The sequence below is a fragment of the Cupressus sempervirens genome, chromosome 1 (genome assembly GCF_028749045.1).
Source record: "Cupressus sempervirens isolate cs-2001-9-10 chromosome 1, ASM2874904v1, whole genome shotgun sequence".
Classification (NCBI taxonomy): domain Eukaryota; kingdom Viridiplantae; phylum Streptophyta; class Pinopsida; order Cupressales; family Cupressaceae; genus Cupressus; species Cupressus sempervirens.
In genome coordinates, this window is record NC_143118.1 from 393,095,145 (window position 1) to 393,118,417 (window position 23,273).

The following is a 23,273-nucleotide window of genomic DNA, read 5'->3' on the forward strand; positions in this document are numbered from 1 at the left end:
GCACAGGTGGTTCTTATCAAATGTTCTCTGTAAAGAATTAACTGAATCTTTACATCATCCTTGTGTTCAAAAGGAGAGTTGGAAAGGTATCAGCAGTACATAAAGGAAAGTGCCTTAAAATTGAGATAATTTTGCCACGGGAAGATACAAGAGCCGTTCATATTCTCTATGGTGCATTTCTGCTGTGGGTGACTTCTCTCAGTTGGGTCAGCTTAAGATTATTAGAGTTCCAGCTTCTGCAAATTTTCTGTGTTGGCATCTTCTGTTTACTGTTACAATTGTGGTGAAGTGCCAGTGAAGGAACGAATATGCAGTGAAATTCTTATCAGTTGGTGGTTTATATAGTAATGCAGGCTGGAGTATATTGGTCGTCACATGTCAGCTGGAGACACATCTTGAATACAAATACTCATATTACCGTTGCTCAAACTCATTTGGGCCTCACTCGTCAGGTTAAACTTCACCAATTTGAATGGGATGTGCTTTGCATGCAAACAGACAGGAAGGTTGAGACGCAGTGTCATATACGTTCATGGCTGAGTTCAAAAACCTGCATCTGTTAATGTTGGAAATATACAGAAGCAGTGGAGTGTAGTTTAAGAGCTGTACATTGCCCAAATATAAAACAACGGCAAACTCTTCCACATGATGCACTTCATGGGTGAGTTATAAAGATTTAAGGAGTTGCTGAAGGCAGGCCGAGAGTCCCAGGATAGAAACAATTTGATTTTGCTAGTAAGTTTCGAAGAGAATTGAGCATACCTTGCCCACAAATCAATGCTTTGTTATAATAGGGGTGTTTTGAATTGGCATTCATCTCAGGAAGTGCCATGAATCCCATCCTTTGCTGTGTTAAAATATTCTGGTTATGAGACAACATGAGAGTTGTTGATTCTTGAGCTGTCAGGTGTGATGGACAGTACATACCAGTAGGAAGTCCCAGAGTCTTCCTCTTCAATAAATGCCGTTTGCTGTGGAGGATTCCAGAACGTATTTCCACATGCAATCACTTGGATCATAGGAGAAGAAGTTGCAGAATTAGTTAAACCTGTCACCTTTCTAAATTGTTCGAACATAGCCGATTCCTTTCCTGACAAACTATTTGAATAAATCACAATAGCAGCAGCGTGCTAACAAAAAATCAGTACAAGGGGACTTAGTACAACGACAGCATCTTACAGTTGTATAAGTGTTTATTTGGATTGTGCGGGATTGTTTTGGTTCCCTGAGATGGTTTACTGTGTTCATCGCAGCAGCTATATGAGGCAGTTATAGGAGAACTTTGGAGACTCATCTGGGATTCTAAGGAATTACCATTAGTATTGCAGTTAATTGAAGAACTCTCTCCTATCACTGGACTGTGAGCAAATAGGGGAGCCTGTTATAGAGTACATCAGATCAATGAAAAATCTGAAAAGTAAACTCTTTTCGAAAGAATTCACTGAAACATTCAATGGCCATCAGCTATGGAACTTACAGAAAGAAATGGAAATAGGCAATTGACTGGATATGATTGGCTTACAATCGATTTCCACGGAATCCAAGATGGTGTTCTCTCCAAGCTAGATGAACTAGAAACATACTTGTTCAAAGTAACCCAGGCAGATTGGAGACTTCTTAATTGGGCCTTGCAGCCCTCAATGCTTCCTCTGGTTCAACCAAAGTTTATAGATCATCGATCACACAACAAAAATGCCATCCACCTTCCCAGCTGTCTGGAATATTCTGTCACTCCATTCTAGAAAATAGTAGAATGTCCAAAATATCCAACTGCCACAACACTACTCTAACATGTATGCTGAAACTGTAACTGTCTTGGTGAAGAAAGCTAGATATCGCTTCCTCCATGAGGGAACGTGTAACAAACCAAATGCTATCATCATGCAAAACATTTGTGACAGTAGAGTAACTGTAGGAACTAGATAAATGAGGAGAACTATCAAACAATGAATACCCATCAGCACTGTCCTCAAGCTATTGTCGTTATATGCTGCTACAGGAACTGTCATCTGTGTAAACTCGCTGAAGCACGCAGCCGGTGCAAGTCTCACATCTTGATGTGCCCTAGAGGATCGGTCACATGCACATGGTAAGTAGATTCGATAGATTATGCACATGGACTTATCCAGGATCCTAATATTAGTATGATCAGTGCATTGTCATGGAGAAAGCAACTTCACAATTTGAGACATGTTATTTGTAGCAGAGTGGTGCAGCAGCTTGGTGGAGCAGCTTCCTTAAGATTGATATGGGACCCCGTATTAGTTTGTGGACTCATGAATGCTTGAGGGCAAGCAATCTTGAGGAGGGAGGACTTGTAATGTTCCCTTTTTGAGGCATTAGGAATTCCAAAGTTAAATTCATAAAATATTAATTTGGCTTATGATAGTTTAATCCAAATTTATAAAATGGGTCAATTTGATATTATAAAAGGAGTTAAAAGGTGACAAAAGGGAAATAAGATGAAAGACAGAATGGGGAGTTAAAGAGACATTGTCTGAGCATTAAAAGAGGAAGTCACATTCATTTTGAGCATGCTTGGATATTGAACGGATTTGAGATTTCGCTTGGAGAAATTAAGGAAGCCTGAGCTTCTATTCAGGATCCGAGGACGCAGACCCTCAGGTTCTTCTTGGGTGGATTGGACGTAGCCCCAATTCATTATCTGCGGTGAATTCGTGATGGACTTCACAGTTGTATTTCAGGTTCCTAGTTATCCAATCTAGTTGTTATCACTGTTTTTATGATTGGATTGTTATTGTATTGTCGAACATTACAATGCAATAATATTTCATATGAGTATCTGCTCAATTTATTGCATAAATTCTATCGTTTATATTTCTGAAATTTATTGAGGAAATTGGAAAAGAATATCCAGGTAGGATATTACAAGCCAAGAATCAATATACATAGGCAATTCTTAAACATAATCTCTCTTATTAGCATATTTTCTACTCAGTTCAAAAGAAAAATTATATTGTTGTGCATTAGTGACAAAAGTAGAGAAAGAAACTACACTAACATCCGTGGACAACCAAAGTATGTTAATTGGACTAAAAAGAACAAAAGAAACTACAAAATGTTCTAGAAGATGCTACATCTTAGATATATTCAGTTACGAATGTATTTTCCTTTCATAAATATGTCATCATTGGTAACACTATTGATGAAGGGAGTCTCAAACCAAAAAAAGATGGCCATCAACCCAAAACAAATCAATGACACTTTAACCAATCTTTCTACATTTACCACAAATTATCTCCATGAACTTTTGGAAATGTTTCAACAACTGTTCAACTCATAAGAAGTCTTTCTAAAATCTTTTTGATGATATAATAGCGGCCATGTGCATGCAACTGATAAGAGATGTCAATTAAGAATTTAAAAAAATTACTTGTATCGAATTCAATATCAATGTATTCAACATCTTACCTGCTTTGCCACAAACCATGGATTACACAAAATTAGTTAAGATTAGGATTGTTAAGATTAGGATTGTTATCCCCAATCGAGTCCAAACTGAATTTGGCCAACATATCAAGCCAAGAGTCCCTGATTGTATTCAGACTGAATGGGCAACCTCCAAGCACACCCATTGAGAACTCATGTAAAATCCATAAGGTTGTCTAGAAAATTACTTTTCAAAAGTCATAAAATAATCATAAGTAACCTGGAGAGTGAATATTTGAAGGATTTGGAGCTTGGTTTAAAACCTATGGTCCACCATATTTTAAGAAAAGGGGCAGAAAGACGTGGTTCCAGTATGTGAGTACTTTGGGCCAACTTTTAAAGGGACAACAAGGGACAGCTGTTAAATATAGGGAAATATTTAAAAACAGAGAGAAACTTTAAAAATGCATTTCATAACATTGATAAAGCATTCATCATAAACAGTAACAAACCTTAATACACAGCATTAGACTTGGATCAATATTTCATAGTAGATCGTTAAACAAATTAACAAAATTAAAATGCTACCTTGTTGATGTGCATAAATATTATACTTGAATTATTACGAAAATTACCGAAAAATTCAAGCTTCAAATATGAAATGACATTGATTGTAAACAAAGAACAAGTTAAGAAAATATATGGTTGTCCATAATTAGCAAATGTTAGCTCAAGAATCAAAATCTAAATCAGAGCTTGAGTCTGAGTCGCTGATAGTATGAGGGGCTGCCTCAATCAATGGGTTGCCTAAATCAATGGAACCCCAAAAAATCCCTCACTTGTCTCCCAATTAACTTACATAGAATCTTTGATATTGACATCCAAATGTAATGTTGGATTCTGACATTACACATTCATTTTTTTCTTTTAAAAAATGTTTTTCTTTCACTACCGTCCAATTTTGATCCAGGTCATAAGGGACAGTTAGTCGTTCCCTACATCCTCTATCTATTTCCCATGGGTACCAAGGCATTTCTGAATTTTGCAAGTAGAAGGGACCAAGGAGGGGATGTTTCCTAACCATCCCAAAATCCCTAAAATGTTTTGGGTACAAGAATGGGGGTAAAAGGCTGGGGAACGTATCATCATGGAAAGTATTCGGAAATTGATAAAAATATGAAAAATCTCATGCTCCATGAAGATCCTTGAGTCACAAGACAGAATACACTAAGATATTATTGATGCCCACACCCTACCCTAGTTTTTAAAAGAAAGAAATTTAAAAATGGCTTGTTTTGCACTAGATGGAAAGCAACAGTTTTTTCTCAAGTTTGATATTTATTGAATTTTGACCAATTGAATTCAATTTATACCTTTGGTTTGCCGAGTTAATCTACACTCCAACCAGCAATATATGATATAAAGCATTTTGTTTTATCTTTTAAATTAATGATTTGACAATTAATATTTAATCATCATTTTCTAGTTATGTTCTCAATTCTATATTTCATTTTGTACATTTTAGTGTACTTCCACTGAAACATGGCAAACTAAGATGATTAATCTATTTGTGATCAAGTATTTGGACATTGCCCTTTTCATAGGCTCTTTTTTTATGTTCTGATTCAGTTTTTTTTTATAATGTCTTTCTCTAGTTTTCATAGTCCACCATTATTTAAACATTGTAATGTCCCATTTTGCCTAGCATGCCAATAAATAAATAATTATCCTAGCCTATTATTTCACTCTCCTGATAAGCTAAAAGCTAAACCATTAAAATTATAAGGTAATATTCAGCATAACTAAGCGGCAAAAAAGATGAACTTACAAGTCTTAATTCTTAATCATTCATCTACACTATCAAAAAGGGGCCAATTTAAGTGATTACTTATTAATCCTAGGCAATCTAGACATAGTGAGCATTTAATACATTGAAGAGGAAATTTTTAATATTAATTGCCAAAGTCACACAAGCAATAGAATTAAAGATGAGTTTGAATGCATTTCCAAAGAAGTATAAGGCGTTATGATGGCATAATCTATAGTTGTTGTGTAGAATAACCAACTTAGCTAGCATACCTTCGAAGAAAGCAATGATACATTATATATACAATGTCGAGGCTCTTCAAAAACATATCTTCTCAAGACTTGAACTAACAGACTCTTCATGTTATAACCGGAAGTCTCTTCATATTTTGAATGCATGTCTCTTCATATTTCCAAATGTGAGTATATGAAAGAGAAACATCACAAGTAATCAAGATATCTCCTGCAGCTACAAACATCAACACTCCCGCTTAGCAAAGGAGACATTTATTCGACTATTCATGTCATGGAACCTGTCAACATGACACTCACAATGCCTACACCCTTTTGAAAAGGAAACGAAGATTTATCGCAGCCTCACATCATGATAGCATCATGGAGTCACTTAACATGATCTTTACCATGGCTACTCTCGTGCATTAAAACACAAATTCTGATCACGGGTTCACTCAACGTGATGTCATCATGGAGTCTCTCAACACGATGTCCACTATGGCTACTCCCATGAGTGGAAAGAGAAACAAGCTCTTTCACCTCAAATGTCAAAGTAAAATGCATTACAAGGGCTTGCACCCCAAATTTCTCCCTCCAACTTGGGGCGAAAAAACCCAGCCACACTCGCACCCCACAAACCTCTAAGTACCCATCCTCGAGACGTCCCCACACTGGGTACTTGGAGTACTTGAGTACCCCTACCTCCATCATTCTGCAACCACACCACCATCAAGATGGGTACTTGAATTTCTATTTGAAATTTGATTTTTGAATGTTACCATTGGGTATGAACTATGTTACTATGTTAAATGTTCAATGGCTCTAGTTAGGGATGCGATTTGGCTATTTTCAAGTATTTCAATTTGGTATGTCATACCAAAACATAACTTCTCAAGACTTGAACCAAGAGATACTTATTATAACCTGACGTCTCTTCATTTCCAAATGTGTGTCTTTTTGTATTTCCAAATGCATGTGTCAACATTTTTCCAAACACAAAAATATGAAAGAGCATTATCACAAGTAATTAGGATATCTCCTCTAGCACAAACGTCAACAAAGGACGAATTAGTATAGCAACTACTTTTTCCAATTTAAACTTCATCCATCACAATAGCATCACTTACAAAGTTTAACAATCATGCACATGAAAATGTAACAACACAATGTTTTACATCAAAATCCAATGAGGGAGAAAATCACTACAAACAATTATTTTCATATAATTTTTCTTTTAAAATGGTTCTAGGCACCAACTCCTAAGTTTAGCGGTGCCAACTTGTTGGAAGCTCCAACTCTCACAATTTGAAGGCACCAACATAAAAGAGTCATCAACCCCTAAATGAAAAGCATTAACTTCACTTACATCTGAAATTCCATCTATACAATTTTGCCATCTCAACTGATGAGGGATACTATCTCTCCACAAACCTGAATATATTTCCTTCCTCAATCTGCTATTATCATGGTCACAAATCTGTCATAAGATAATCAAACTTTGTTTATGAAATTCATTATAATCTTTCCCTAGAGTGATCACAATCTTCATTTGAAAATCTGCTTTACTCTCTTCATAGATCCATCATGTTTTCTTCTTCAAAATCTTCTATGAACTCCTTAAATCTGATAACTTATTCCCATTAAGAGCCTTCTTAAAAACCAAGTGCACATCTATTTGTTGATTGTCTTCAAAGCACTCAATTCACACCATTTTGTAATTCTGATATATATATATATATATATATATATATATATATATATATCACTCATCTCTCAAAAGATTGTTAAATCCCATTATATACATCTTTGTTAAAGAAGACATGTCTCTTCAATCACACATGATCACATCTCTTGATTCACTATCTTTGAGAAGTCTGTCTTCAAATCGTATCTTTAATAAATGTTATTCTGATCTAATCGCAACTTTTGTTAAATATAATCACACCTTGTATAGCTGGATATATACAATAGTAGCAAGAGATAATAATCTTTCTTTCTTCCGTTTAATTAACTCGTTGTTGATAAAGATGATGCATCTAATTTTTACTCGATTCTTCTCAATTGTACTTGTTGTCCCTTCCTTTCTTGTCTTTATTCAATTTTTGTTTTATTGATTTGTTTTACTCTGATTTTTTAACTTTCTGTTTTCTATTTGTCATATGTTACACATCGTACATAATCATACAGACAAGTTATATTATATGAGCTCTGAATAGGTCCACTTGTCTTTGGAGAAATCACACTTAGAAACTATCATATTGCTTCTATCACAATTAACTGTTATTTCTGATTGCTGCATTGTATCTTTAGGTTGCTGCTTTGGTTTAAATGTTGATCACTGTAAAGTAATAGTATTCGTATTTTGTGATTTGGAAAATATTATTGTGACCCTCATAGGCTAGTATGGTGGATTACAAGGTCCGGTTTGGGAGCTTCAGAGCTCTTCAAGTCTTGTTCTAAGTATCTACATCACAACATCATTCATTTTCTCTGAGACATTAATATTCAAAGGTTTGTGGTTCTGTTTTAAGGGACCTAATATTTATACTAAATCAGTAGAAGTTATAGAGTGACCCTTACTATTTTTAGTAAGGCATCCACATTGACAGTTGGAGCAATGGGTAAGCCAGTGATCAAGTTGGAAATATTAAATAATGGTTATTATGGAGTTATGACATTTAATTATTATAAGTAATACTTAAATAATAATTGATTATTTTAAGGAATATTCTATTGACTTCATGTCACTTTATAATTGAAGAGGATTTATCATTATAAAGTCAAATGATAAAGCCAGAGCGTTTACTGACTTTATATTAGAAAAGGACATTCAATGATTATAAAGTCAAATCATAAAGTGCAATAAATGAATATATTATTAAGCGGCTCCTTAAATTCTTTCCATAAATCAACACCCAAAGAAACAAGAGCAAATATGCTTTTAGCTATGTAAAATGTGATTCAGAAGCTTCATGATCGAACTTATTGAGGGAATTATTAAAAAGCCATGAGAAGGATTGATTTCATTACACTTGGATGAATTTGACATTGTTTATGGTGAATATTGGAATTTGGATTTCAACCATAATCCTTCTTGGAGAATGGAAACTCTCACTAGTTTCCAATTTTAAGGTTGTGAAAGACCAATCAAGTTATTGCTAAGTTTGTGGGTTTCATCCGGGAGTCCAATTTGTGCTAATAAGTGGAAGATTCATCTAAAATTTGTGGGATTGGAAGGTACATCTACAGCATATATGCAGATGTATATTTGCTTCCATCATACATCAGGAAATCAAGCATTTAATTGGCAGACTATATACAGCTACAGCAGGGATGTCTTAAATTGGCAGGTTATATAATTATAGAGGCGAGAGTATAATTTGCAGCAATCGTTTACATATCAGGTTCTCTAAATTTGCTGTCATAAGTTCGGGGAATTAAATTTTATATATTTGTAACTTTTTGGCATGAGAATTATCAATAAAATATTTCATTATGCTACTACCATATTATTTCTAGTTTGCATTCTAAGTGTTTGTTAAAATGCCAATGGTGACATAAATGCATTTTCATCATCATTTCATTAAAATTACAAGGAGTTAAATTGTCATTGGTTGTCTCTCTCATATTTAGTTTGCATGCCAACTGTTTGAATTAATGTTTAACTACAGTAGGTGCATATTTGCATTGTGTAGATTATCTATATCCATTCAAAGATAAAAATAATTGCATTAAAATTATGGTTCTTTGACTAGACATCTTAGTAACCATTTAAATCTCAATTGACTTCATTTCAAGCAATCATTATCAAATTAAAACATTGAAACAGCAGGTAGAGAGGTTGTATGCAGAGTGTTTGATGATATTCCCTGAGCCTCTAACCATCATTTTGAGGCTAGAATTGGCAAGGGATATAACAATGGTATCAGAGCAGTTTCCTACCATCTTACTAGGGTTGTAAAACATTGAGCTCTCACAGTTGATATTGTTGAAGTTAGCGTCAGGAGGATGAATCTGAAGACATGATAGTCTCAAGTGATTCATTGCATCACTTGACACAACAATCAATTATTATTCATGGACTTGTTTCAATAAACCATACTTCATGAGAACGAATTACTAACAATCAATAATGTGTGTGTTTCTATATATATATATATATATCCACTAAACAAAGTAGTCATTAACACTTACAAAAAGTACGATCTGATTATAATTAATGTTAACTAGGATTAGGATTATAATAAACGAAAGGTGCAAATTATGGTCATGATTACTTTATGTTATGAATTTATGCAATCCATTCCTCCACACAAGTATAAGGTGGCAATCAATATGTCTTCCAAACCACTGAAGAATATACAACAATCAGATTGATAGCAGACGAAGGCAATAGCATGCAACATTGAGGTTACATAATTTATATATCGCAGAGTATATTTCATATACAACAGAGCATAATATATACTAATTGAGAATGCAGTGTTTATATTGCTTTGGATATTTCATATGTAGTAGAAGATATTATCACAGAGGATAATATATATCTTGCAGAAGATAATTATTGCAGAGGACAGTATATTCTATAGTCTATACAATGGGAACAAACCAACACCATTGCAGTCAAAGAAATGTTCATACTCAGAGGCATTTCTGATTGCATTTGAATCTTTAGAAGTAAATCAATACAGAGATCGGTATATACTGTATTTGGCATTATCATTTCTGAAGCAGATCAAACTTATGAATGGTCTTGAATTAGATCATATTATACTCAATTACTTCTATACATATAGTAGAGATTCTTTGCTGGGTTTCTTACCTTCAGGGTTACACGTTTTCCCAGGGTAATTTTGTGTGTTGTGTGTGAATTAAATTTAAAATATGCTTATTTTATTATCTGATCGACAAAAAGAACAGATATTAGAGTAACCAGCACTCTTGTTTTAGTTTCAGTAAGGGCAAAATGAAGTCTATATAGGAACTCATGCAAGGGCTCCTGCAGGCCTTTCAAAACTATGATAAGAATTTAACAAAGCTTCTACAACATCCAAAAATTTTGGATCATTTGTTTGCAAAAAAATGAAAGCAAACGCTAATGCAAATAACCTTATCAATGCAGAGGAAAAAATAGAGAGGGTGAAACTCGAAGAGAACATAGGTATTTTCAGTGCTCAAGAAGTTGTTATCAGTCATAATAACAAGTTTGGTCTTTATCACAGCAGTTTTCCACTTGAGCATACTGATGATTTTAGTCGTAACAAATTCAGAAAGTGTTGTGGGAGTGATCTTGAATGAAGATTGCATGAAAATATTGACCCATAACAGTTCTGGTCTACATGACAGTAGTGATGAATTTTTGCATCAGCATGACATGGCAGTGACCACATATGTGCAAGATGCTTCTATTAAGTTATCACATGAAAGCAGTCCAGAGAGGTGGGAGTTTTACATATAGAATGTCTTGCCGAACATTATAGGCTAGGTCGGCCCCCAATGAATAATCTGAAATTTGAGTAATAATGGTGCAATGTGTGATTTGGATTCATGTCATGGTGAATCTGATTCTTCAGATCAGGCCTTAGAAAACAAGCTAGAAGGCTCATATCTTACATGGAATCCCAAGATCGTGAGTTGGATGGACTTGCAGTTAACTTGGAATGGAACTGTATGAAGATACTATCATATCAGCAGCTTCTACCATGCCAGTTGAGCCATCCTATGAGGTGCTTAGCAGCAGCACCTTGGATGTTGAAGTGTGCACGGATGATAGCACACAAGCTAGTCATAAGGTGAGTGATGTTGATACAGTCTCATATTACAATGCGGATTTTGGGTCACAGCACTTGCATGGAAGTCACTGGTTTCAGATTTCCCATCATTTGGTTAGCCAACTTAAGGTTAATGATGGCATGATTGCCACAACCATAGAGCATTTTGATGTTGCCTTGAAGATGCTGGCTAAGTTTAGTTGGGGTACTTCTATGTCAGATGACCATGGTAATAGTGGTCTTTCCCTTGCAGAGTTCCATTCACTACAAGGAGCCATTGGCATAATGAAACATAATTGTATGCAGCTATTGCTCTTGGGGATTTTTTCTCGAGTGGGATTGCATTTACTATTATGCACTGAAGGGGAAGGAAGAGGAGGTTGGAAAACTCAATCATAAGCATGTGGTGACAATAGACTCATTGGAGAGCATCTAGTTGGCCCTTCAGGAGTCACGATTAGAGGAGTTTACCGTTGAGTTGAGCTCAGCACAGTCTTCACCAGCTACAGACACGGTACAATCTTTTGGCAGTTTGTGACTTTCGTATATCCACAGGTTGTGAAGATGTGGCTACATCTATTGCTGATACAACTACGGTAGTCTCATATGGGATGAGTACTTTGGTTGAAAGTAGTAGAGGACCATTTGTTGCATTCGTTTCTCCCAAGGTTAGTACTATGGCGAATGATGCAGGTCAAATTACTGATAGCTCTATAGAGTTGTGTTAGTACACGTTCTAAAGAGTTATGTGTTAGTACACAACACTACTTCATCTTCATGGGGGATTCCCAAAGTCTATCTGGTTGGGAATATGGCTCTCATATAAATTTGTCTACCTGCCCTAGAAGAAAATTTGTCACTTCATTCCATGTAGCTGATTTTGGATGCCAACTTGTTGTATCATAGAGTCACACTGATCAGCTAAGGGTTGTAGAAAAACAGGGTGATTTTACATCATATTGTCTTTTCATTGCACAGATTCATTTATTGAATGCTTGCTTGACAGTCGAGAGTTTTAAAAGGGACCATTTGGAATCACTGAGGCTACTCTAATATGAGATTCACACGGCATTCACAGCGTTTGGTGGGAATGATTGCAGATACTCTGACTACAATGCTTCCTCATAGAGATGTAGTTGGGTTTGTGGAGAAGGTTAACAAAGGCCCTACCTAATCAACTATTTGGGGTAAGGAATTGGAGCCATCTCCTGATTCCAAATTTGTAAGTGATCAGCCATTGAGGAAGATTTGAACTACACAATGAGGAGTGCTTGTCATTTTTCTTTTGATCCACATGCAGAGGTCTTGATGATGCATTAGTATGGATTGGCTCTAGAATTATACCATCCTTTGTGGGATGGGTATTTGCCATCTATGGAAGATGGGATCACTGATTGCTAGTTGCATTACTTGCAAAGTCAATACATCCGTGGGAGCCTAGCAGAGGATGGAGATGGTGGTTGTGTTACAGACACCTTCAAATGTTCTTATCTCCACAATACAAATCAATGTAAGTATTAGTTGCATTGGAAGCCAAGTGGTGACATTGTTAGCATTTTAATTGTATGGTTTTCATTGGTTGGCTTCACCACTTCTTGAATGGTGAAGTTGGGTTCAACGTTGAGTAGCAGAAGTCTGAGGATGTTGTTCTTGGTGGGCTTCTATCCAAGATTTGGGATCCAAGAATATTTTGTTGGAAACTCTTCAATCTATTATGGAGGTCCTTCTCATGAATCGAGGTTCCAGTCCTAGTTCACTGAGGAGTATTGCAATGTGTACATGGAGTGGATTACTTGCAATTTCACTTTTGATCCTCATGTACATGAATTTTTTCAAATGCATGGTTTCAGTGCACAGGGATTTGACAAATGGGTTGTTCATTTTTTTGCAATTGTGGTTATGTTGGTACTACAGCTGTGATTTAGTGTGGGACATTTCTCAATCTCTTGATTTCTAGTGCAAAGGAGTTTCTTCACAGTCCTAATTGCTTGGGGGCAAATACTCTTGCGAAGGGCAGACTATAATGTCCCCATTTTCCTAAGCAATAGAATTCAGGGGAGTTTTAGGGATTAGCTTATTATTGTGAACCTCGTAGGCTAGTATGGAGGATTAGAGGGTCCAGTTTGGGAGTTTAGGAGCTCTTCAAGTGGTTGTTGCAAGTGTTTACCTCACTAGATTCTTCATTTATTCTAAGGCATTGATATTCAAAGGTTTTTGGTACCCTCTAGAAGTACTTACTATTTATAGTAAGTGGATGTTGTTGTCAGTGAAAACTATACTACAACTTACGAGATTAGGTAGCGTCTGAAAGGTTGCGTGATGGTTGAGTCACCCCTACGAGAGAGTATATGACTAGGCTACATTACTGGTAGAATGAATGTATGAGTTTATGACGCTACAACACAGGCATTCTACATGCCCCACTATGCTATTGGATTATTTCTTGACACAATAGCACAGATGATTCCCTTGGACAGGCTCGAGGTCAAGCCTGGCCCGCTCGCACCAAGTGAGCCCCCAATCATGCAATGGAGACATTTAGACACACCAAGCGGACAGAAGGCCACAGTCGGGCAGAAATGACCCAGACAGGAGTTAGATGCAGATTTGGAGCATGGGAATACAAATAGCAGCCGACAAAAGACATCATTTGACAATAGTCAGACTGACGAAGATGAAGAGGATGTGGAGGATGACAAAGAGGTTGAAGTCATTACCACGACACCATTTCTATTCCCACGTCCTACACTCTCAGCGACAGCTCATTTAAACCCAATAGGTACAGATATTCTGGGTTTTGAACAATTCAGACAACCTATAGTTATGACTCCTATCACAGTAGCAGCTGCTCTGGCAGTATCTACAGAGATCCCAGCCATTCCAAAGGAAGTGACTACATTATAGCGGAAGTCTCCCCCTTCACCACCTACAGTCATACCGAACGAAGTGATGGAGTGACCAGCACATGAGGTACCTGAGAGTTCGAGGAAACCTCAGGTTCAGCTGGAGGTAGTTAGTTCAAATGCGGTGGTCACTATAGATACTACGTTATTGGCTACCAGTGAGGGTACAAGTACAGCGCAGGACTTAAGTGAGCAGGACTTGAGTGCATACTTGAATCGGAGGTTCAGCATCAAACCAGTAGTGCCGACATCTAGCACTCTCTTGCCTATGAAAAAAGTATCTTTGGAGATGGATCCTATAGCTCCACCGGAGGAGAGCCATCCTACTATTGCAATTAAGCTACCACCTCCACCTCCGACAAGAAGTACTGCTAAGAGGATGTTAGAAGCAATAGAGACAACAATGGCCACGGAGCAACCTACATTATCAATTCCCTCGACAATCATAGGGGAGGATGTCAAGGTGTACTTGGTGGACACGGTAACTCAAGGTCACCAAGTAGTGATATCAGCAGACACGTGCATTGGAGACAGTAGTGCACAAGTTGGAGCAGGTTCTGTCCTTCATGCGAGTTGGTTGCCCAGTGGCCTTTTCAATATGCTTTGAGGCACAAGGATGGCCGAACACAGAGACTCCAGAGATGTGGCAAGAGTGGCCTGCTAAGGAACCTGTAGTAGAGAGCCGAGTTGAGAACCTAACGCGGGAGATAGTACAGGTGTATCGAGATGCGTATTATGCTCTACAGAGGAGTGAGGCAGATCAGGTAGGAGTAGAGAGGGCTCGAGAGGAGACACTACCAAATTAGCAGCAATAAAAGCCAGTTTGGCCACACAACAATCAGCTTGGGAGATAGAGCAGACAACACTAATTGCTGAGAGTAAGTTAGAGCAGGCAACATTTGTATCTCAGTTGGAGGACACGAAGCAAGCCAACAGTCGGCTACAAATGGCGTCGAACACAAAAGCGGTGGGGCTCTGAAACATAGATGAGATGATGAATAGAGCCTTGGAGATTCAGATGCATGTTAAGGCAGATCTGAACACTTGGACGCAGCAGGTGCACAAGTTGGGGGCACAGCTGAACAAGTTACGGGTACAGAGGACAACTACTACACCTGCTCCACCAGGGATGCGCCCTTCTTAGTCTTGTATTGATGTACTTAGTTGTTTAGTTGTCTCTATCTTGTCATCTAGAAATGACTTTTCTTTTGGGGGGGATAATGTTGTCGGTAAAAACTATACTACAGCCAATAGGATTAGTTACTGTTTGAAAGGTTGCATGATGGTTGAGTCACCACTTCGGGAGATATACGTACATCGTCCGAATTGAACTATGAAGCATCATTGTACTCATGATTATATACTTTGCTTATCTCCTTATATGAATAAAGTACTATCTCATTCTGTGTTATATTCTAGTCTCTGAATACAACAACTATCCTTTTACCCTGTACGGCCCCTACTACTTTTAGTAAGGCATCCAAATTTACAATTGGAGCAATAGGTTAGCCAACAATGAAGTTAGAATCATTAAATAATGGTTATTAATGAAGTTAAAGTGTTGATTATTTTAAAAGAATATTATATTGACTCCATGTCACTTTATAATTAAAGGGGATTTAATATTATAAAGTCAATATATAAAGTGACAGCATTTAATGACTTTATTTGACATTATAATAAAAGGTATTTAATGATTATAAAGTCAAAGTATTAAAGTGCATCAAATGAATAAATTATTGTCATTAAATGCTTTCCTAAGTCAATGCCCAAAGAAATAAAATGAGAAGATTCGTGATTAAACTTATTGAAGGAATTATTAAAAAGCCGTGAATGATTGGTATCATTATGCTTGGATGAATTTGACTTTGTTTATGGTGAATATCGGGCTTTGGAGCTTGAGTTGCAGCTTTCAGCCATTATCCTCATTGAAGAATGAAAGATCTTCACTGGTTTGCATTTGAGGTTATGAAAGACCGACAAATTATTGCTGGGTTACTTTGGCATCCACCTTCTTTGCTTCTTAGTGAACTATAGAATTCAAATATTTGAAAACAGACTTGAGTTGGTTTTCCAAGAGTGCCATTTGGAAAGAGAAACACATGAGAAGAACCTGAGGAAATCAACTCATTTTTTTCCAACTGAGCCTACAAGAATTAGTAAGAAGAAAAGCAAGGAAGAAACTCCAAGTCAATTCTTAACTAGTTGCAGCAAGGATCTTGAGATAGCTGATAACGATTCTTCAAAGCAAAATAGAGGCTGGGTCACAAAACATAAATTCCAGACAATATTGAAATGATTCTGTCTTTTGAAGACCTCAAAAAATAAAGGATTGTTGTTGGACCTGTAGACCAGCATGGATAGTTACCCAAAGTAAATATTGAGAGATCATTTCCTTCTTCTGTTAAGCTGGGTTTCCCAATCTCAATTGGATATAAGCAGGCAATAAAGAAGGAGATGCTTAATCGTATCTCTTTTAAAGTTTTAAGTATGTACTTTCATGTACATTATATATATTGAATATATAGAAAGTTTATTTCTTTTCAACAAAAGAATCATGACTATATATTTGATACTAAATGACAAAATGTATAATGTTTAGTTTGTCACTCAATAATAATCAATAAGTTTCGAGGCCTAAGCGATTGTAAGAATGCCTTAGAGTGACAAACAGTATGTCAATTTTCAGGAGGTTTCATTCAAACACCTGACTAACCATGGATGATAAAGGTAGTAAAAGACAACATAAGATTTTTCAATTGAAGCTACCAATAAGTAAGCTACTCCACATGACATAATACATACCCATGTAAATATGACAATAGATTGAGAATATAGATAGCCTGGAAAGAAAATGTCAACTGATATTATTTACTAGTAGAGAATTTAGTTATGTAATCAAGGCACTAAAATGGAAGCAGCTATTGAAATAAATAAAACTTGTTTATAGTCATGCTACTTCAGCTACTATAAAAGTTTTGGGGTCAACTTGAATACCAGTTAACTTTTGCAATGTGTCCTGCATATCATTGAAACTGAAAGGATTAATACAGCAACTGATTTTAATGCAGAACAAAACAAATGAGAAACTCACCTGAAATACAAAATCCTTCAGAACAGTTTGTGTTTCCATTAACACTATTTGTGTAAAAGCATTCTGTAACTTTTCCGCAAATCCGGGAATGTCATCAGTCAGTGCGTAGGCATCAGCCACCTGAACATACTTTGTATTAGAGCTTAGGATAACCCATGATAACTGACTTGTGTCTACTGTAAAGAATAGAATTCTGTATAGATGAGAGTCAGTTTGGATAATGATATAAGTCCATCAAGGAAGCTTTAAACACGGGCATACTGTTTCTGATCTTTACTGCGTGGAATTAATTTTTCAAATCATTCACGTCAGTTTACAAAATATATTTCATACAATGTATCTATGTCATGTGCCTTTCAATTCTCTTAAAAAAAAAAAATAAGAAACTACTTCAATAATTTAAAGGATCTACGAAGAAACAACAGAATAACCAAGAGGTTTTCTGCATAGTCATTACATATGCAATTTATGAAAATATAAATGTCATGACATTTTGGAAATATTAAATTCATTTCCATATATCACCATATTAAATCAATCAAACTCAATAAATCTCATACGATAGAAAACTCCTGCTATACAATGCTGTAAAGAGAAATGAAATAAGTACATATAAAAAGCCTAGCAAATGACCAAACCATGTATTGAAAGCACATAGAACACAATCCTGGTGAGATATAAGAATGTGAAAACAACTACTTCTCAGAAGGAAAGCGGTGGGGATTCTACCTCTTGTCACTAGAAGACAGAAATCCCATAAACCATCAACCACAGTTGACTCAACAAACCAGAAACTATAGATGCCCTCCAGAGAGTCTAGATATGCAGAAGCTGATTAAAGACATCATCATGCTTGGCACTCTTTTCTAGCATAGAAGCTCAAAGTCTTCCCCGAATGAAAAAATATCACCAACGTGAACATAGACAATTAAGGAACATTTTTTGGCACTGCAATTGGACAGCCAGAAGAAAAAATCGTCCATCTTATCCAATTTCACATTCAAAAATTATCCACTGGAAAATAATCTTACAACATCACACAAAGGTGGGCAATGGGCACAATATATATCATTCAAAAGTTATCTGAGAAAAAAGTATAGTACATCACACAAAGAGAAGCAACGGGCATAATATACAGTATTGAAAAGTTCTAAAAACAAATGTTGACAAAGCCCTTTATCATTGTTACAAAACTCTAGGCATTGAAGTACCTTGTCAACAATCCTGTGATGACAGGATATGTAAATGCAGTTGTAAATCTTGACAGCCATTCTATGGGTCTCAATCACTTATCCCAAATACAAGTGGAGAACTGTTTGCGTTGACTTAAGATTAGCTACGTTATGCCTAACTGGTTTGCACAAAGGCAGTGCCTGAAGAGTTGGCACAGATACTTGTATTACGCCTGGGAGAGCACAAGACAAATATACAACAATGCAAAAGAAAGACCTAATGGTTTGCATAGCTCCATAACAGCTAATGAGTTGGCAATTGTAGAATTTGAAAAGAGATGAAATGACCCACAACACAAAGCTCAAGCTGGTGCCACAAAGGGCAAAACAAAAACCTTGCAATAAAATTATTGTGTCATAGTGAACATGCAACAGAACATAATGTACAAACCATTATATAGTAATGAACTGAATAATGAAGAAGAAAAGCTCTCTTCCAGTCAATTTAGCGGGATCAGTCCATGTGTAAAAATAAATGAAGAGAAGAACTCATGTGATAAAAGACCAGGGGTCAACACATCCTAACTGATTTATCTAACTAGAAAACAATCAAAACAAATATGTAGGTCCTGATGCCTTTGAGGAGAATGCTACAACTTACAATGTATAAGTACAGTTGCAAGCAAGATGATTACAGTCAAGAGCAATTTAGAAAAATCAGTTTTCAGTGGATTGTCTCCTAAATAGAAATGTAGATATATTGATGTGGAGTTCATCACAAAAGCGCAATTTGGCATAGCACTGTGGTGTGAAGTTTTTGAATGGTGCAGGATTCACAATAAGAACTGGTACTCCTATGGTCACAAAACTGGTACAATTCTTCAGCTTCACCTTCTTAATAAAGACTAAAATTACCAATGCTTGGTGAACCATGCAGTGTAACTAGTGCTTAGCAATTTGGCCTGTAGATATCCAGGGCCCTAACAAAATACACAATGAAGACCACATACTGTTTTGCACAACTTCAGGATCATGCAATGCGATGTGAAGGTTCATAATAAAAGCTGGCTCATGCATATATCTGTGATACATTGAACCAACTAGGGTAATTGAGTTGAGCACCTTTCAAATGCTATCAAAGATGGCATTTGTTTATTGAGAAGTTAGTGCAAAGTATCGGCACTATTGCTTGCCTAAGAATAACCATTTTCTATTGTACTCTGACTAAAGTAAAGCTGGCAAAGCTACATGCTGACAATGAGGTAGCCATCTGTTATGGCATTAATCCATGGATGCCAATTGATGGTACTAATATGAATGTACTGAGCTAAGAGAGTGCCCAACTTGTGGCAGAGTAATTTTCCTTTGCGCAGAGTTAAATAGGCTAGCACTCTGAGAAATCATGCTACAGACAACTTGCAGATCCAGGTGCTGAAAAGGTACTGCCATGAGGATGTGCTCTGCATTCTCCTCCCTTTTACTCAGATCATGAAATCATAATCAAGTTTTATTCAAGCACAAGTGAGAAAAATGACTGCATGAATAAATTAAAAGCATTACAGGTGAGAACCATGCAAGCAGAAGCACATTGAGAAAAAAACCTATAAACTGGAGTTCTACAAGGATGAAGACGAATATACAAGAAAACAAAATATATTTTGAAGCTCAGACAAGATAAATAGAACACACAAACTGCACGTAGTACAAGTCTTGGTGCACGAAACTTGTGAGAAATGAAAATATGTGTTGCTCATATCAACCCACTATTTATAAACAGTGGCACTCGGTATATCATCACAAATACAGAATGCCTTAACTAATCGGCAGAGGAAACTTACTAAAGACTGCATGACTACAACAACGACAATGACAACAACAAAGTCTGCAACAGGAAGCATCTTGCAAGGTTTGACTGCCCATTTAGTTTGACATGTAACAAAGGAACAAAATTCGTGGCAGATACAGTACATTTTAAACTCAAAGAAATCATAGTCATTTACCATAAGACAAATCCTCTGTCAACCCAAAGACAATAAAATGGTAGGAGCCTGAAAAGTTAAGCAAGATATTGGTGAATACATTGACCAAAATCTGTATTATAGGGGGAGAAAACTGGAATACACAACCATCTAAAGAAGTGCATTTCAAACAAAGATGAAGAAACAGAACATTTTAAAAACCGGGCAATCTTAGGTGGCACCTGTATCATCTTCAACCAATCGAAAGAGTCCAAGTTGACATGTCCAAATTTATCAAACATAACTCGTCCACAAGTGGACAAGTGGAAGACATTTAATATTTTCACAACGAATTTTCTCATTGGTTCATCATCAAAAGGATATGGATTGCGAACCAATGTAATCTTTTCATTGGATAGCATTAAATATTTGTAAGAATACTCGTAATAACCCTAATTAGAGTTTCATAAAGCTATCTTGGCCATTGATTTCAAATTAGTCTAGGTCCTTCATTGTAATTGAGAAATCTGGAAAAGGCTTAGCCTGCTCATTCGTAGATTATTAGATCAATACATGGTACATAGAAGTAGAAGTAGCAGTATGAGGATATCAAAAATTGATGTCAAGATTATGTTGAAGTTCATATACAATTTTCATTGAGGATATGTTGGATCTTTGTACTTGCATCCTTTTGCAACTTATGCCAGCTTGTTGTGAACCTGAGCAAGACTCGAGTCATGATCTTCAATTGCTTGAAGACCTCCTGTCTGCATTTTTACTTTCAGGGTCAGGAGGTTGAGATTGCTTCCTCTTATACTTACTTTGGGATTAAGTTCTCTGGACCTCACTTCAACTTGACACCAGCCATTCAACCTAGGATCAGTAAAGGGATGGGACCTTGCCATTTTGGAGAGATAGTGCTTCAAACATCATTTCCAGGGCATTGGTTCTAAGTTGTCCCTTCTAGACTCCTTAGTTAGGCCAATTGTTCTCTATGGCTTTGTGGTGTGGGACCCCTCCCTCATCGATTCGGATTGGGCCTCGATCAAGCGAGTTCAGACGCTTCTCCTCCGACAAATTATCAAATGCCATCGGTCCACTCCACATAGCATTATTCTTGCTGAGTCTAGGGCCCACCCCTTCAAGCTAGGATTGTCTTTGATTTGGTTTGGTTTCTCCACCGTCTTCATGGCTTTGTGGACTACATGGCAGGTCAGCACCGCTATTCTTATCTAGCCTATTGCTCTTTTATTGCCATAGCCAACACTAACTCTGCCACCAGAGCCCGTTGTTGGTCCACTAAACCCACTACTATTCAGGTTTTGATTGGGATTGGGATTGACAACCTCCCCCCTTCCAATTCTCGTTGGATGCTCCCGCTCACCTCTTTCCTTCACGACAGGAACTAAATGGACATGTCAGAATTGACATCTATAGATGGTACATTGCAACGCTGTGGAGTAATCCTCTAGAGGGGTTATGTCTGCAAATGACCTTCTATGCTAAGCAATTCTTGTATATTCAGAAATGGATTATTACACGCCCAAGTTATTTGTGACAGCGTTGGATCCCCGCTCTGCGTATCTCCCTGGTTTCCTTTCAAGTACGTTCTCACAAAGTTCGGATCCAGATAAATAGCCACATTGGCAGGGTAGACTAGATTTGTCGACTATGTCCCTTGGCAGAAGTAGAGACATAGACACACTTCATTTTCCGATGCCCCACCTACTATGGGATTAGAGGAGGATATTACAGCTTATTCAAAACATGTCAATCTTTCTCCACCTTCTTGAGTTATACGAACCAAAGATGTCTTACGCTTTACCTTCAGGAGACCATGCAGCTCCCTAACCATACTCTGCAACTTCTTTTTCCCTAGAGCCAGGCTTCGAATGAGCTTATCACTACCTTCTTCTTGCCCCTACCTCCTGCTCGGACTGTGAAGCATACGATCAACAATTCTAACATCGGTCATCCCAGATCCGTGAGACCTTGCAGCAATCTTATTTAGAAATGTCACCCTTCCAGGAGTAGTCAGAAACACACCAAGAGTCTTAGTTACCCTGGGCTTTACCCTTTAGTTCTAGACTTCTTTATAGCAACGAAGGATCCCTAGTCCTTGCCTCAGTGATGTTCGTGTTCATATTCTTGCTGTTGATCTTACTTATCTTTCGCTTTATTGTTTTCTTTTGCTTTCTCTTTTCGAACACCGTTTGATGATCCTTTTGTTGTTAGCCTGCTTGGTTGTACGCTTCCAGTCCCTTAGACCCTTTTTGTAATCTCTTGTTTGACATTAATACATTTATCTTATCTTGTACATGAATTTCTACATTGCATGCTTTCTACTTCTCAAAATTTTAGCTTAAGTTCATTGATTTAAAAGGAGAAATGTGAAATATCCCAAACTGGATATTTACTCGATTTCCTTTTCAACAGTATATTCAGGACTTAAAACAAAGACAGATGTATTGCAAAACACAATAGAAACCAGCAAAAAATCCAACAGATATTAAATTGTTCTTACTCAAAATGATACTCAGGATTCAAGCATATAAAAATGCATTATAGACCCACAATATAAAACTTGAAATTTCTAATAAAATTCCTCAAGCAAATTATTGCATTTTACAACAGCAATACAATAACTAGCATTCAAAATCCAATCTTGAACACAAAATTTATAGTCAGATTGGTACACTAAGATAAGAACCTATAAGTGCATACAGGACACCTAAAGTGACATCTCCACGGAAAATGGGTTTGCGTCCACCATTTGTTGGCACAAGGGGCTACATCCTCGCATTGGCTAAAAGCTGAAGCTTTCCTGAATAACTCTCGCAAGAGATAACTCAAATCTCAATCATAAATCAAGCATGCCCAAATGAAAGAGTCCCATCTCCTTTTATCCTCACAACTCTAACTCTTCGACTTCCCTCTTGGCTTTT

General features: G+C 36.8%; 1 protein-coding gene across 2 annotated transcripts in view; it reads right to left on the reverse strand.

Annotated features, from left to right (window-relative positions):
- The window catches only part of LOC149577946 (coiled-coil protein), a 238,474-nt gene that overhangs the window by 129,954 nt on the left and 85,247 nt on the right, over window positions 1-23,273 (reverse strand). For both annotated transcript variants that reach the window (XR_016364083.1, XM_089826739.1), the window contains exon 10: window positions 17,199-17,318. Coding sequence is in view for 1 of the 2 variants with exons in the window: in XM_089826739.1 (XP_089682865.1) it covers window positions 17,199-17,318 (120 nt within the window). In the remaining variant the exon portion in view is untranslated. The remainder of the gene's footprint in view (window positions 1-17,198; window positions 17,319-23,273) is intronic.